General features: G+C 47.2%; 2 protein-coding genes across 10 annotated transcripts in view; one reads left to right on the forward strand and one right to left on the reverse strand.

Moving 5' to 3' along the window:
* Positions 1-2707, forward strand: part of CTBP2 (C-terminal binding protein 2) — a gene marked incomplete at its 5' end in the record, with an annotated part of 116979 nt that extends 114272 nt beyond the window's left edge. For all 6 annotated transcript variants that reach the window (XM_081157664.1, XM_081157667.1, XM_081157666.1 and 3 more), the window contains one exon: positions 1354-2707. In XM_081157664.1, coding sequence (XP_081013790.1) covers positions 1354-1534 — 181 coding nt within the window. In that variant the 3' untranslated portion in view covers positions 1535-2707. The remainder of the gene's footprint in view (positions 1-1353) is intronic.
* Positions 2708-2949: 242 nt separating this feature from the next.
* ZRANB1 (zinc finger RANBP2-type containing 1) overlaps positions 2950-13496 on the reverse strand; it is a 41133-nt gene continuing 30586 nt past the window's right edge. For all 4 annotated transcript variants that reach the window (XM_081157663.1, XM_081157661.1, XM_081157662.1 and 1 more), the window contains 6 exons: positions 12709-12780; positions 11968-12166; positions 7974-8094; positions 7008-7137; positions 6682-6911; positions 2950-5859 (listed from right to left, as the gene is read on the reverse strand). In XM_081157663.1, the coding sequence (XP_081013789.1) occupies positions 5641-5859; positions 6682-6911; positions 7008-7137; positions 7974-8094; positions 11968-12166; positions 12709-12780 (971 nt within the window). In that variant the 3' untranslated portion in view covers positions 2950-5640. The remainder of the gene's footprint in view (positions 5860-6681; positions 6912-7007; positions 7138-7973; positions 8095-11967; positions 12167-12708; positions 12781-13496) is intronic.

Here is a 13496-nt window from a genome sequence, read left to right on the forward strand (position 1 = left end):
AGCGGGGAGGGGGTGGGCACCTGGGAGCTCGCCCAGCCTGGGCTGAAGAAAGCTCCTCCCTCTCTGGGAGGCCCGCACACTGTCCCCAAGTTCTTCCTGTGCCTTCAGGGTCCCGCCTAGAATTGAGTTCCTGTCCTACGAGGGCAGGTGGGGGTGCATCGCCCAGTGGGTCCGAGCACCGCGAGGAAACACCCTTCATTGTGAAGCCTCTTCAAAGCTGGGCCTCTAGTGGAAACCACTGAGCCTGTTGAGACCGGTGCACTAGCCCAGGGAGAGAGCGGTCAGCAGTGTGGCTGAGTCAATGCAGGAGACACGAGCGGGGGTTTCTCTTCCCCCAGCGCTGCTGGGTTCCAGGCAAATAGACCCTCCCCCATCGGGGAGCAGCTACGGCCTTAAGCCCCGGAAGGAAATGGACACTCAAGGACTGGGCCTGACCGTTCTGCCCTGGGGGCCTGGCCTCCACGCAGTCATTACTTTACACCAAGGGTGGGCAAAGTCCGGCCCTGCCAAGACCACCACAGGCAGGACTCGAAATTCAATAAATCTAGGAGCTTTTTTTCATAGCTAATTTTTAAGTTGATAATTTTGTATGGCCCTCAAATGTTATAAATAGCCAAATGGCCCTTGGCAGAAAAAAGGTTCCCCACCCCTGCTTTTAAACAGACCAGGGCGCCTTGGCCTCCTGGAACACAGCTGTGCTCACGGGATCCTGTCCGAGCCCTCGGCCCGGCCGCCCCGTGTCAGCACTGAAAGGCCGTGGAACACGCCCCCCCTTTTACCGCCCTTGTAAAGGGTTTGGTAACAGTAGTTCTCAGTCGCCTGCCTCGTGTGACACTGGGTCTCACTGCACGAGAACCTTGTGGTCTGCAGGTGGCTACATGCCACCTGTCCGCCCGCGCAGCAAACCGCCTCCAGTTGCAAGTCAGGCCCCTCCAGGTGTCCTCGGGGCGGGCGCCGGCTCACATTCCCCGCTGCCCTGCCGTTCACGCCAGGCCGGAGCACACCCCGCAGCTGCCTAGGAAGCCGTCTAGGCCAAGAGGACTCGGCTCTCTGCCGGGAAGTCATTAAACCTGGCAACAGAACTAACGGCTGCTTTGTACAGAATGTTTCCCGGATGCGGGACAGCCCACAGACCGCGTCAGCAGGGGCTACGCCGACGGCCTGAGCTACAGAATTAGCAGCCCAGTGTTTTGATAGGTTTTATTGTTCATGAATTATGTTTACACAGGTTCCTCCTTGCTTCGGGGGTAGGATGACAGATTATCCCATAAAAGACCAGAAGTAGGTACAGCCAAGAGCGTGGCACCTCCTACCCTGGACTTACCTGGCCCCTTCCTTCTCTCTGCTCCGTAGATACCCGCCGGGCATCGTGGGCGTGGCCCCGGGCGGGCTTCCTGCTGCCATGGAAGGGATCATCCCCGGAGGCATCCCGGTGACTCACAACCTCCCCACAGTGGCACACCCTTCCCAAGCGCCCTCTCCCAACCAGCCCACAAAACACGGGGACAATCGAGAGCACCCCAACGAGCAATAGCAGAGGATGACAAAGGGTCGGATGAACCTGGGACCAAGGACAGTGGAAAACAGATGAACTAAGAGAGGAACGTGGCGTCTTTTTAATTGGCCTGGACAAGCGCACCATGGACACTGCAGTGCTAAGACTACGAGAGCAAGAGGCCGAAACGTGGGAGGGAAGATGCCTCTCGCGGAGGCACGGAGACACGGAGACACGGACGTGATTTATTAACGACCAACTTCTGTTATTGTGTGTTAAGTTTTTCATCTGTGCATCAAATCACAAAGAATAAATAGATCTTTTTCCTTTATCAGTCCCTTGGGCACAGCAGGTCCTGAACACCTTGCTATAGAATGTTGCGTCGAGAGTCCCAAACGTCAAAATAAAAAATATTGAGAGGCAATCCCCATCCTGTGACTCTAGTCCCTTTGGTCCACGGGGCTGGTTACCTCTTTTGCTAATAGGAAGATTAAATTACCGCAAAACGGGGAGAGAACTGTGTGCCTGTGTAAACTGCAAGCACAGGATGGAAGACAGTCCGGCTCCTGTACAGAGAAGCCTCCCATCTGAACTGCCTACTGGGCGGGCGAGTTGGTTGTGAGTTAAGTGATACCCTCAAATGATGCAAAAAAAGAAAAAAAAAGTATTACGTTTCACAAGCTGTTTGTACTCAAATATATTTTCTCAGTTCAGATCCTCAGCTATTTTATTGAGTGGAAGTCTTGAGCTGAAAGGCTCGAGAATGATGTCGCATTTCCTTATGTCTCAGGAAACACTTTTTATGGTAACTTGTCAGATTGTCTATGAACAAACCCACTTTTTTAGACATTGATAAATTCTTTTCTTCACGTGATATTTTATACAAGAACACTTCAGGTGTGTTATTAGATGTGACTGATTTTAACAAATCCAATTAGATTTGTATCCACTAGTTACATGTTATACTCATAGTCTTTTGTGAATCATCGCCTTTGTTTGGAAGATGGCCTATTTTGAGCCTTTGTATAGGTACATTCCTGTTTTTGTGACAAAAACCTTTAAAACTGTCCCAAACAGAAAAATAATGGCTATCAGAAATGTTCTGTTTTAGTGTGAGTTACCGTTACTGTATTTGTTTATTGTAAAGGTGGACATTTAGCGTTCAGTGCAGTTTTCAATAAAAAGTAATAAAAAGTTCTGTTCTGAAATTCACGTACATCTCACCAACGTAAAAGTTCTCTGAGATGTTTATGGGCAGCTGCATTTCCAATCAGCCAATTTTCAGAAACTAACAGTACTTCTCGGTCTGCCTGTTCCGTAACCAGACGCCAGAGTGCGGACAGTGACCTCGCAAATAGCGTTTAGTTGAAAAGTCAAAACCGCACACGTGTCGTCATCGAATCACGCCATTCTTAGTAAGACGAAACCAGTGAGAACTAAGTCAAGAAACACAATTGGTCAAGAGAGTTTTGATTTTAATTGACCCAAAAGCAAAATCACCTGGCTCGAGCATTAATGCAGGAAGGAAGGTGAACCTCAAAATTCTTTCTTTAAAATGGTATTTACAAAAAAATATTACAAAATAATTAACATCAGCCGTTTCCATATGTTAAGAACTCGCAGTTGGCTTGCTCTCCCTTGTTAAATTAAGCCCCTTAGTACTCGCTAGGTATCGCCACGTGAATCAAATCCAACAACTCCAGGCGCCACTCCTTTCACCCTTCCCTACCCATTTAAAAAAAAGACCGTCGTGGCATCTAAACCCATCAACCTGGCTCATTTCAAGGTAGTCGTCCCATCGCAGCTCTGCCATGAAAGGTCACACCGAAGCCTCCTCACGGGACAGGAACGGAGCACTCGGTCCAGGAGTAGAACATGGTTCACAATCGTCTTCGTGACCATTTCTGAAACAGGCCATCGATGCAGGCTGACAGGTGCAGGAGATGGAGGCCCAGCCGCCCAGGAACAGCTGACCTCCCCGAACAGACCAGTCAGACCAGTGAGCGCGAGCCGACCAGAAAGTCAGCGCACCTGGGTTCCAGTTAGAACAGAACACACTGCTCGCCCTGGGAAAACCACCGTGCACGTAAGGCCACACAGGTAAGGTGTTGCTGTCCCGTCAGCCAGAAGACACACGTCTGTCACCCAGCCACATACTCGTACCCTTTGGGGAAGGACTACATACTCTCTCAGGAAAACAAATATGGCTGTTTAATAGTTCAAGAGCTTAACATAACATTGACTCACCCAACCTGCTGTGAGACCACTTCCGCCCCACCTGCGTCGGGCCTGGGATCCTGGAATCTACAATTCTTCCCACAGGGAAGGGCTGCACCTGCTAAGCTGTGGTCAGGGTCACGGGTCAATAAATAGAGGCACCTCGGGGGGGACGACACTCAGAGACCACAGCACACAGGCTAACACCGGGCCCGGGACCCTCTGGACAGCACTGACCGCAGTGTGGACGTAGTGACCAGATGCTCTAACCTCAGACATCTCTTTGGCTTCGATTGGGAGGGTAGTTTTTGCTTACAGCAACTACAACAGAAGTTTCGAGAGGCTCCACGCCAAGTAGTCAGAATGGCAGCCTGCTAAAAATTGATTACTGACCAAAATGAAAGCAAACCACAGCAAATGTGTAAAAAGTGTTAGCCACTTGGAACGGTAACAGTCACCATTCTTATACTGAAGCCTGTTTCTATGGAGTCCGACTGCACGCAGAGCGGCTCTCTTGTCCTGGGCACACCTGATGCGTATGCAGAGGGGGAGAAAGAACTGGACACAGGACAGCTGCTGGGCATTCTTCTGCGTTTAGTACCCAAACCCAACCCCAAGGCTGTGCACATTTCAATGCCATCTCAAAAGAACTTAGAAGAAAACCAGAAGCAAACATTTGAAGGTGTTTGTCCATCAGAGGGAAGTGTGTGTGTGTATCCTGGGGCTTTCCAAGTTCTCTGCCACGTCAACAGTCTACAAAGTGCTCATCAGGACACGAACTCTGTGCTCCTGAGACAGGTGTGAAATCTTTGACCCACCTTGTATGTTTACCTGAAGTGGTAAAATAATACTTCTTGTAAAAAGTCTTTCTTACCTAAGAGTATACTTTTAACTTTAAATAAGAATGGCCACAATTAACCAACATGCAAAAATTCTCAACTACCCACTGAGAAATTCATTAATACAATGCACTTACCACCTTACTGCATTTTAAATCTTTATTCTGTGCTGAACTGACATCCCAGTTAGCCCCGGCAAAGGCATGCCTTGCTAGCACGGTTTGCTTAGCAGAGCTGATGACAAAAGACACCAGAATCCCACGGGGCCGTGTGGAAAGCAGCGCTGCCCAGAGTCCAGTGAGCGGAGGCCCCAGCTCCGTCTCGAGCACACCCTGACTGCATCCAGGAAGAGCCGCTCACGCAGGGGCAAAAGAACCCTGGTTTTAAGGGCTCTCCTCTCTTCCAAACAAATAAATACCTAAACACTGAAAGGGGCGTGTCAGAAACAACAAAATAATAGAAACCAAAACAAGGGAACGGACTGTCTACATGAAGTTCACTCAATAAAAATTCTTCCCTTCCTTGCAGCTTGTTCCTTAAAGATCTGATTTTATTGGGCACAACAGGAACTAAAATGTTAATAAAATAAGCTTGTTTTTATTTTTATGTTTTGCTGTGGACAATTTGTACAAAAAGTTCCTAATTCTCTAGAGCTCTGGTGAGACTCAATGTAAAGTGTGTCTGTAAGATGGAAACAGAAAGCCAGGTTCTACTTAAAAATACCTCAGAGGAACAGAGCCGTCTGCCGGGAGCTTTGGGAGGTGCCCATGCTGGGAGAGCTTCTCAGTGACAGGAAGATGCTGGTACAACTTTTCCTATTACACCACTTCTCACACAACCACATGCGGTACATTTACAGACAGAGTTACGATGAGAGGAAGGAGTTCTGTCTTAATGAAATTAGTTTACAAACTGGAGTCCAAACGAAGCTGGGCCCTCGGCAGACGCCACCTCCACGGGGTGCGGCTCCGACCCCTCCGGGCGGGCAGGTCCTGCGGGCTCGCTGGGTCCAGGCCATGCGCTCTGCTTGGAGCTCCACGCGCTGCGAGGCTGCCAGAGCCCATCCTTGTCTCCTGCTCGGTGACCTGTTCATTCGTCTTCATCATCTTCATCTTCCTCCCCATCAGACAGGGACGTACAAGGCCGGATGTGCCGGTAGCGGTCAAGCCACTTCTCAACCATCTGGGTGACCAGGGGGTGGTTTCGCCGCCGGGAGCTTTTCTGCATGGCCACGAGGACGCCCCCCTCGGTCACGCAGCAGTCCAGCCACTCCCGGAGCAGTTTTTCCTGCTGTTCCTCGTTACCGAGCTTTTAGAGCAAATGCAACAACAGATCAGACTTAGCAGGATGACTTAATAGACCCACAGCTGGTGTGATTACCAACAAAGAGGCCAAAGCAACAAACTTCTAACAGTTTCAACCTCGCTGTTTTATAATTAACCCAGTTTCCTGTGTCAAACAGAAAAACATCAGGGAAATTTGCACAAACACCTCGAGCGACAAGCAGCCTAATAATCCTCTAACACAACAGCAAAGGCAAGTGTTCTCTAATAAACTAATGCTGGCAGAAGCGGCTAAGAACAGCCACGGCCTTAAACACAAGGCAGATAAGTCTGCTCAGAAACTCACGTACATTGAATAAAAGAGCAATAATGTGTAAGAGCTCCCTGGATCTGCACGGTCCCCTACCTGGAGTCCTGCTCACGCCACTGCCCTGGTCCCTAGTCTCAGCCAAGCTGCCAGGGCTCCTCCGCTGGGCAGACTGGCCGCTGGAGTCCCCGCTTTCCCCGAGTAAAGCTAGAGCTTTACGAGGCCGTGGGGAACCCCACCCCTCAGTTTTGTGCCCCCTTCCCACCTCCTCCGGGTTCTGCAAGAGTCACCCCTTCCAGCTCCCGATCCGTGTCGCCTCCTGAGTGCTGCGTCCCCTCCGTCTCCCGACCCCCCCACGCCGTCTTTTTACTTTTCCTCCTGGCGCTCGGCACCATCCGAGGGCAGGGGTTTCATCCTCCCTGCTGTGTCCCCCACAACCCATCCTCACTGCAGCTCTGACCGGCATGGGAAAGCGACAATCGCAACCGGAGTCCAAACCGGACGGCCCGGGCGCCTGGGGGCCGGCGGGCGAGCGCTCACCTCCTGGGCGGAGAGGAAGTGCACATGCAGCAGCTTCCGCTCGCTGTCCACCAGGGGCAGGAAGGTGATGGTGACGTCGTCGTCGGTGTTCAGGTTGGCACCCGCGCCCCGGCCTCCGTAGCCATCATTCTCCATGGCAACCAGCGCGGAGAAGTGGCCCCTGGTATAGCCCAGAGCAATGGGGCTTTTCCAACAAAAACTCTGTTCCCACAACAAAGGCAAATACACACCTGGGAAGAGGGAGATCCGTCAGACACGCAGGGCGGGCTGCAAACTGCGTCAACCACCCACCCAAGACCCAGACACGCCCTTGGTTAACGGCTCACCTTGAAACCGAGTGTACCCTAAAGTCTCTCCCCGGAAGCTTTTATAATACTTCACTCCGTAAACGATAATCGGGCGTCTGAGGATATGTGCAAGTACAAAAATGTGCGTCTGCTCCAGACTCGCTCCCGGCTGCAGAGAACAGAAGGAAGGAGTGATTTCTCCACAACATTCATTACCACACCCTGGGAAATGCGCAAAACAACACTACCCTCCTCCGGTGCACTACCGCGAGGCATTTAAAGAAAAACCAAAACCCAACACTGTCAAACTAGTGTTTGACTCTTCAAATAGCCAAGTCCGACCAAGCGGAAAGAAACCTGCCGTCCTGCAGGAGCCAATCTAAAACCAACAGATCTGGGCCAATACTGATCTCGGAACCAGGGGTTCAGACAGTGAGGGATGCTCGATTCGTAACTGCCCCGGTTAAGTTCCCTGTGAAGGCACTGCCTGAGGTCCTCCTGCAGTAAAAAGATGAGCTCTGTTATTTCCTACAAACTAAACGGCAGCATCACCTAATTCAAGACGACAAAACAGGTCTACCGTCCCTGGCACGATTCTGACCACACACTTCCAGGAGGCACATGTCGAGATGTAAAGCGCCCCCCCCGCCCCCCCCCGCACAGCAGCTTGTTCCCGTTAATCAGAAATCACTGGTCTGTGGCACCTTCTCCTTGGCCTCTGTCACATGGTGAGCGCCACACCCCTGGGGGGCCTTATGAAGATCTTGGCTCATCTCAGGGCAGGCAGCTCAGCTCGAGAGTGCCCACCACTAGCTCAGTGCCCGTGGGGAAGTCTCCCCTCAGACCGAACGGGAGCTGACCTGTCGGCAGGTAAAATGGGCACAAAGCCACCCTTCTCTCCCTGTTCCGCAGAGGACTGGCTACGGTCTCACGGGTGATGTAAACTGAGGGGTCAGCCACACGGCTCACTCTGCTCACAGGAGCGGCAGCCCCGAGCAGTCTCACCTGGCTGGCGAGGGAGAGAATAAATGCCCAGTCTTCTTGCCACTGCTCCTCCCTCAAGGAAAAGTGTAAACCGAAGCTCTGCGAGTACCACGACTCCCAATCTTTCCAACGGGTATAAAACCTAAAAGCAAGACAGTAAAAATAAGCCACCTAGAACAGAACGTTTAATGTTCCAATCATTTATTAAATGTAGTCTTTAAGCAATTTGTGTGAAAAGATTAATAATTTTATTAATTTTGCCTGGCTTACAATATATTTTTCAAATTAAAAATGCTTCCACTCTGCTAGCAGCCATCTTTAACATATCCTCAGAATAATTTCTCATCAAAACTTCACACTAGTGATGAGAAGAGTTCATTTCAATGGTCTACAAATTCAAAAAAACAAATACCACTCAAAATAACCTGAGACATTGAATACAACCAAAGACACTAAGTTTCTCCATTGATGTATGGTAGTCACCCCCTGGTCATTGTGTCAACAACAGACAAAACAGCCCATGTGTTCACGAGGACACCAAAGTCACTTCCCTGAGATTTCTTGCATTAAATAAAAGTATTTCTCTATGATTATCTACAAAAACAATTCCTTCTTTATATTTACTACCCTCCTAAATACTTCAACCTAATTATGAAGATCTGAAAATCAAACTGGATCACTGGTTGACCAAATTACTAAAAACAAAATCTACCATTGTTCTTTACATTTGCACAAAATTAAGCAAAACCAGATATAATTATGCTCAAAATTGTGACTCACTGTCTCACAAAACAAGCCAGCAAAGACCCCCGAAGACAGGAATTTAACCTGTAACATCACATTTCTCTCTCTCTCTCTCAGAGAACTAAAAACCCCTGTATTTGAATTCTAGGTAAAAGATAAAACATTCTGTCACTCTTGTTGAAAAGTTCCAGCACCAAAAAAAAAAGTTAAATGTAGCAGTTACACATTTCTTCAGTAACTCAATGGAGGGCTCTGTAAACCGTAAACTAGTGCACTTTAGATTTTCTAAAAGGACAGAATGCTACAGAGGGTTAACTCTTGGTTGATTAGAAAACAATTTTCCTGTTCCAGGTAATCAAGGTGTTTTTCTCAGAAGCGTAAGTTTCAATGTGAAGTGTTTTAAAAATAAAATACGGATATCCCTCTTTCAAAATACCGAAGAAACACGGGAGTATATTTGAATGCGCAGATGAAAAAATACAGTTCTGAAATGTTCAAGAAGAAACATCACAAAACACAGAAAGTTATTACAAACCGAAAGACATGCCGTTAGAAGTTTCTAGGTCAGTGCCCAGGATCATTTTATAAATGAGATCGCTATGTCTCCCAGAAATTTAGTGATGGAGGGGTACTCAAAACTCCTCAAAAACTGCAGAGCAAGGAAGTTAAAAAATATATACTTTAAAAATAAGCGTGTTCAAATAATCGTACCCACCACACCAAAGACCTAAATTCTGAAACTACCTGGCTCGTTAAGAACAGAAAACCAAACCAAATCCAGGAACCAGGGGAGCATTTGGTTTAACATTCAAAAATCAACTCCAGGTTCGTGGATTGTAAGACTCGTATCATCAGCCTGATGACACTCCCCAACTGAATCTACAGAGTCGGTGCAATCTCCATCAAAGTTCCAGAGGACTTTTTTTTGCAGAAATTGATAATATGGATCCTAAAATTTATATGGAAATTTAAAGGACTCAGAAGAGCAAAAATAATATTGAAAAAAAGTACAGCCCGGCCGGGCGTGGCTCAGCGGTTGAGCATCGACCTAGGATCCAGGAGATCACGGTTCAACTCCCAGTTGGGGCCCATGCCCGGGTTGCGGGCTCGATCCCCAGTGGGGGCCGTGCAGGAGGCAGCCGATCAATGACTCTCATCACTGATGTTCCTCTCTCTCCCCTTCTCCTTTCCTCTCTCTGAAATCAATAAAGGCATATTTTTTTAAAAGTACAAAGTTGAAAGACATCCTGATCTGGAAACTTAGCACAAAGCTACAAATCATCAACATAGTCTGATGTTGGCTAAAGACAGACATACAGATCAACAGGAAAAAAACAGTCCAGACACAAACCTTTACTTTATGGTCAAATAATTTTCAAGTGTCAGGGCAACTCAATGGGGGAAAAAACAGTCTCTTCAATCAGTGGTACTGGGACAATCAGATATCCACAGGCAAAGGAATGGTTTCATTACCTCACACCTTAAATAAACATTAGCTCCAAACAGATCAGAGACTATAAATGCAAAAGCTAAACTATAATATTCTCAGACAAAAACATGGTAGTAATGTTTTAATGGACAAACGGATGGTGCAACTGGAGACTGAAATCCTAGAAAGGACCAAAAGAAACGCTAGAGATCAAAAGTCACAGACAGAAAGACTGCCTCGACGGGCCCGTCAGATTAACCCGGCCGAGGAAAGGCTCCTGGAGCTACAGGCTGTGACAACAGAAACTTCCAGCACTGAGGAGGAGGGGAACACGGGTGGGAGAAGAAAAAATTTCAAAGAACTGGGACGACAGAGGGTAAGAATTACTTCTGACTCAGCCTCAGAAACACGCACACGAGAAAGTGGAGAGAAACACCAACCTAGAGTTCATTCCCTCTCCTGTAAAATTACCCTTCAAAAGTGAAGGGTAACTAAAGACTTTCTCAGACAAACAAAAACTGAAAGAATTTGTTGCCATATACCTGCCTCACGAGTAATGCGGCAAGTTCTTTAAAAATATATATATATGTCTTTATTGATTTCAGAGAGAGGAAGGGAGAGGGAGAGAGGGGAACATCAATGATGAGAGAACTGCCTCCTGCGCGCCCCACTCTGGGGGGTCGAGCCCGCAACCTGGGCACGTGCCCTGCCTGGGAGTCGAACCACGACCTCTCCTGGGTCATAGGTCGATGCTCAACCGCTGAGCCACGCCAGCTGGACTGGACAGTTCTTTAGAGAGAAAATATATATAAATCAGAAAACTCTGAGCTACATAAACAGCATCAAAGTGAGTGAAGGTAAAACACGACCATCTGTTCTGAAGGACGCACCCTTTCTTTAGCTATGATACGTCCATCAGGTCACCTAGTTCAGGCTTCCCAGCCAGGGAGCTTTTTCATGTGTCTACAAATTTTTACTATATTGCATTATGCTTTGAGCTATAATTTAGCTCTCAAGAATGTAATCATATTGCTCTCATTTTCAAATGCTAGAGAGTACTTTCATTCAATAAGTATTTACTGCATACTTACTATTTGTCAGGCTACTGAAGGCACTAGAACTTCCACAATGAAAGACGACAAAACCTCTCATGGAGCTTACAGTCTAACGGACTTCATGTAACCCCTAAATACTAACAGAAAACTTACAACTAGTAAGTAAGTGCTCAAAAGGTACCTAAAGATACTAAGGCAATAGTTATCTGGAGTAGACCACTACCATTCTTGTGTAATCATTCAATCAGGTGTAAGAGGAAAAACGCACATTTTGATACGAATGCAGGAAAAATAGTACGTTTTTTAATGACTCCGGCTACTTCCTAACTTCGACGATGCTGAATTTAAGTTAGCCTCTTTCAGCCTCCACTTTCTCATTTATAACTAAGTGACAATGTGTGTGCAGAACCAAGAAAACAGCCCAAGTCAAACAAACGTAAAGACCAAACTACTGACTCACAAATGGGCATCGTTTCCAATGACTGATCCTCAACAGTAAATTCACAGCTCAAGACTAGTCGTGTATTTTATTAGATGCTGTCCCGTGAAACAAAAAATGTGGTCTAAAAAGCACCTGCACCTCGAGAGGAAAAGGAACTCACAGTACAGTGTCAGCTAACCTCTCAACGCTGAATGAAAATATGAAATCTAAGCCACTTAAAACAGTATCTAGAACCAAAGCTGCTGCTTCCCCAGCTGCAGACAATACAACAGATGAGCAGTGTCCCGCCACTCCTGGGGACAGGCTGGGCAGGGCTCGGGGACCTGAACAGCAGGGCCAGCTCACCAGTGTGAACAGTCGTGCAGGCTGTCGTGCAGGGCTTTCCGCAGCACCGAGTCCTTGTCATAAATGCCCCAGGTCGCCTGCAGCACCGAGTCAAGCAGGCAGTCTCCTGCTGTCCGGTTCCAAAGGGCATAGAGCCGACTGTCCAAGCGCGTAGCCAATTCCAAGGACCAGTTTATAATTGGAGACTCCTCTTCTAACTCTGCAGGAGGGATTTAAGCGGCATGTTCATTTCCACACCGATGCAATTAAGAAAGGTCCCGGGGAGGAAAGAACCTATTCTCTAGATGGTAACAGGCTGGTGTGTAATCTACCGATAAACGCCTAAATAGAGTTGTCAATTGCAATATAAACCTTCTGAACAGCCAGAACACCTGTGGCTCTAGGATAATTTACTCAACTTTTAAATTCTTTAAAATTTATTTTCTAAAAATGTTTAATATGGAAATACACAGAGTCTGGAATAGGAAGCAGAAAATCAGTTTAGCAACTTCTACACCTTTACTTGTTCACTCCATCACAGTTAAGAGCTGTGAATGTGCATTTCCCCCAGTTTACTGAAATACAATCAACAGAACGAGCATTTTTAACAGCACACTATGGCACTGTTCTTAAGGACTTTACATACATTTTTAAAGTAAAAATAAAACAAGTCGACCATACACTAAACTGTAAACCAAGCTAAACTGCAAAACACTTACTGACATCGACGAAGGTTAAGTGACTCTCGAATCCCCGGCCTACCTTTTTGAACATCTCTGTCAAGCACCTCATCAAATAACTTTTCTTGGACTGTTGGAGGCAAGTCTTCAATATCTACAAAGAAAAAGAGCCAGATCTCTATATGCCTCAGATCACACCACCACGATGGCACTTTAAACATCTGATCATTTGTGTCAATCCTGCCTCAGTAACGATTAAGTAAAAGGGCAAGACTCTGGTATCCAAGTTCAAACAATACTAATTACATGCAGATTTTCATCAGTTCTCTCCCCCCTCTCAGCCTCCGCTCAGGCCGCTCCTCCCAGACATCAGAATCTTCCTATCGAGTTCCTGGGCTTCGCCCTCTGGCACACAGCAGTCGGTTTTTATCGCTTTCCTCCAGTTCTCTAGCACCATTCAGTTCACTATTTGAGTAAAATCCATTATCCTTAAGAAAATGCTTTTAATGTTTTAAGTTATTTTCAATGCAAAATAAAAATCTAATCTAGCCCGGCCAGGTGTGGCTCAGCGGTTGAGCATCAACCTAGGATCCAGGAGATGGAGGTTCGATTCCTGGTCAGGGCACATGCCCGGGTTGTGGGCTCCATCCCCAGTGGGGGGCGTGCAGGAGGCAGCTGAGCAATGACACTCATCAGTTATGTTTCTGTCTCTCTCTCCCTCTCCTTTCCTCTGTCTGAAATCAATAAAGAAATATTAAAAAAAAAAAATCTAATCATCACATAAGGTAAAAGCTTAAATACAGAGGTAGGCAAAAGCAGCTGAACTTACCAGCCATCATTACCTAAAAGATAAATCATAAATAAGGACAC

Source organism: Miniopterus schreibersii, assembly GCF_964146895.1.
Source record: "Miniopterus schreibersii genome assembly, chromosome: 14".
Lineage (NCBI taxonomy): Eukaryota > Metazoa > Chordata > Mammalia > Chiroptera > Miniopteridae > Miniopterus > Miniopterus schreibersii.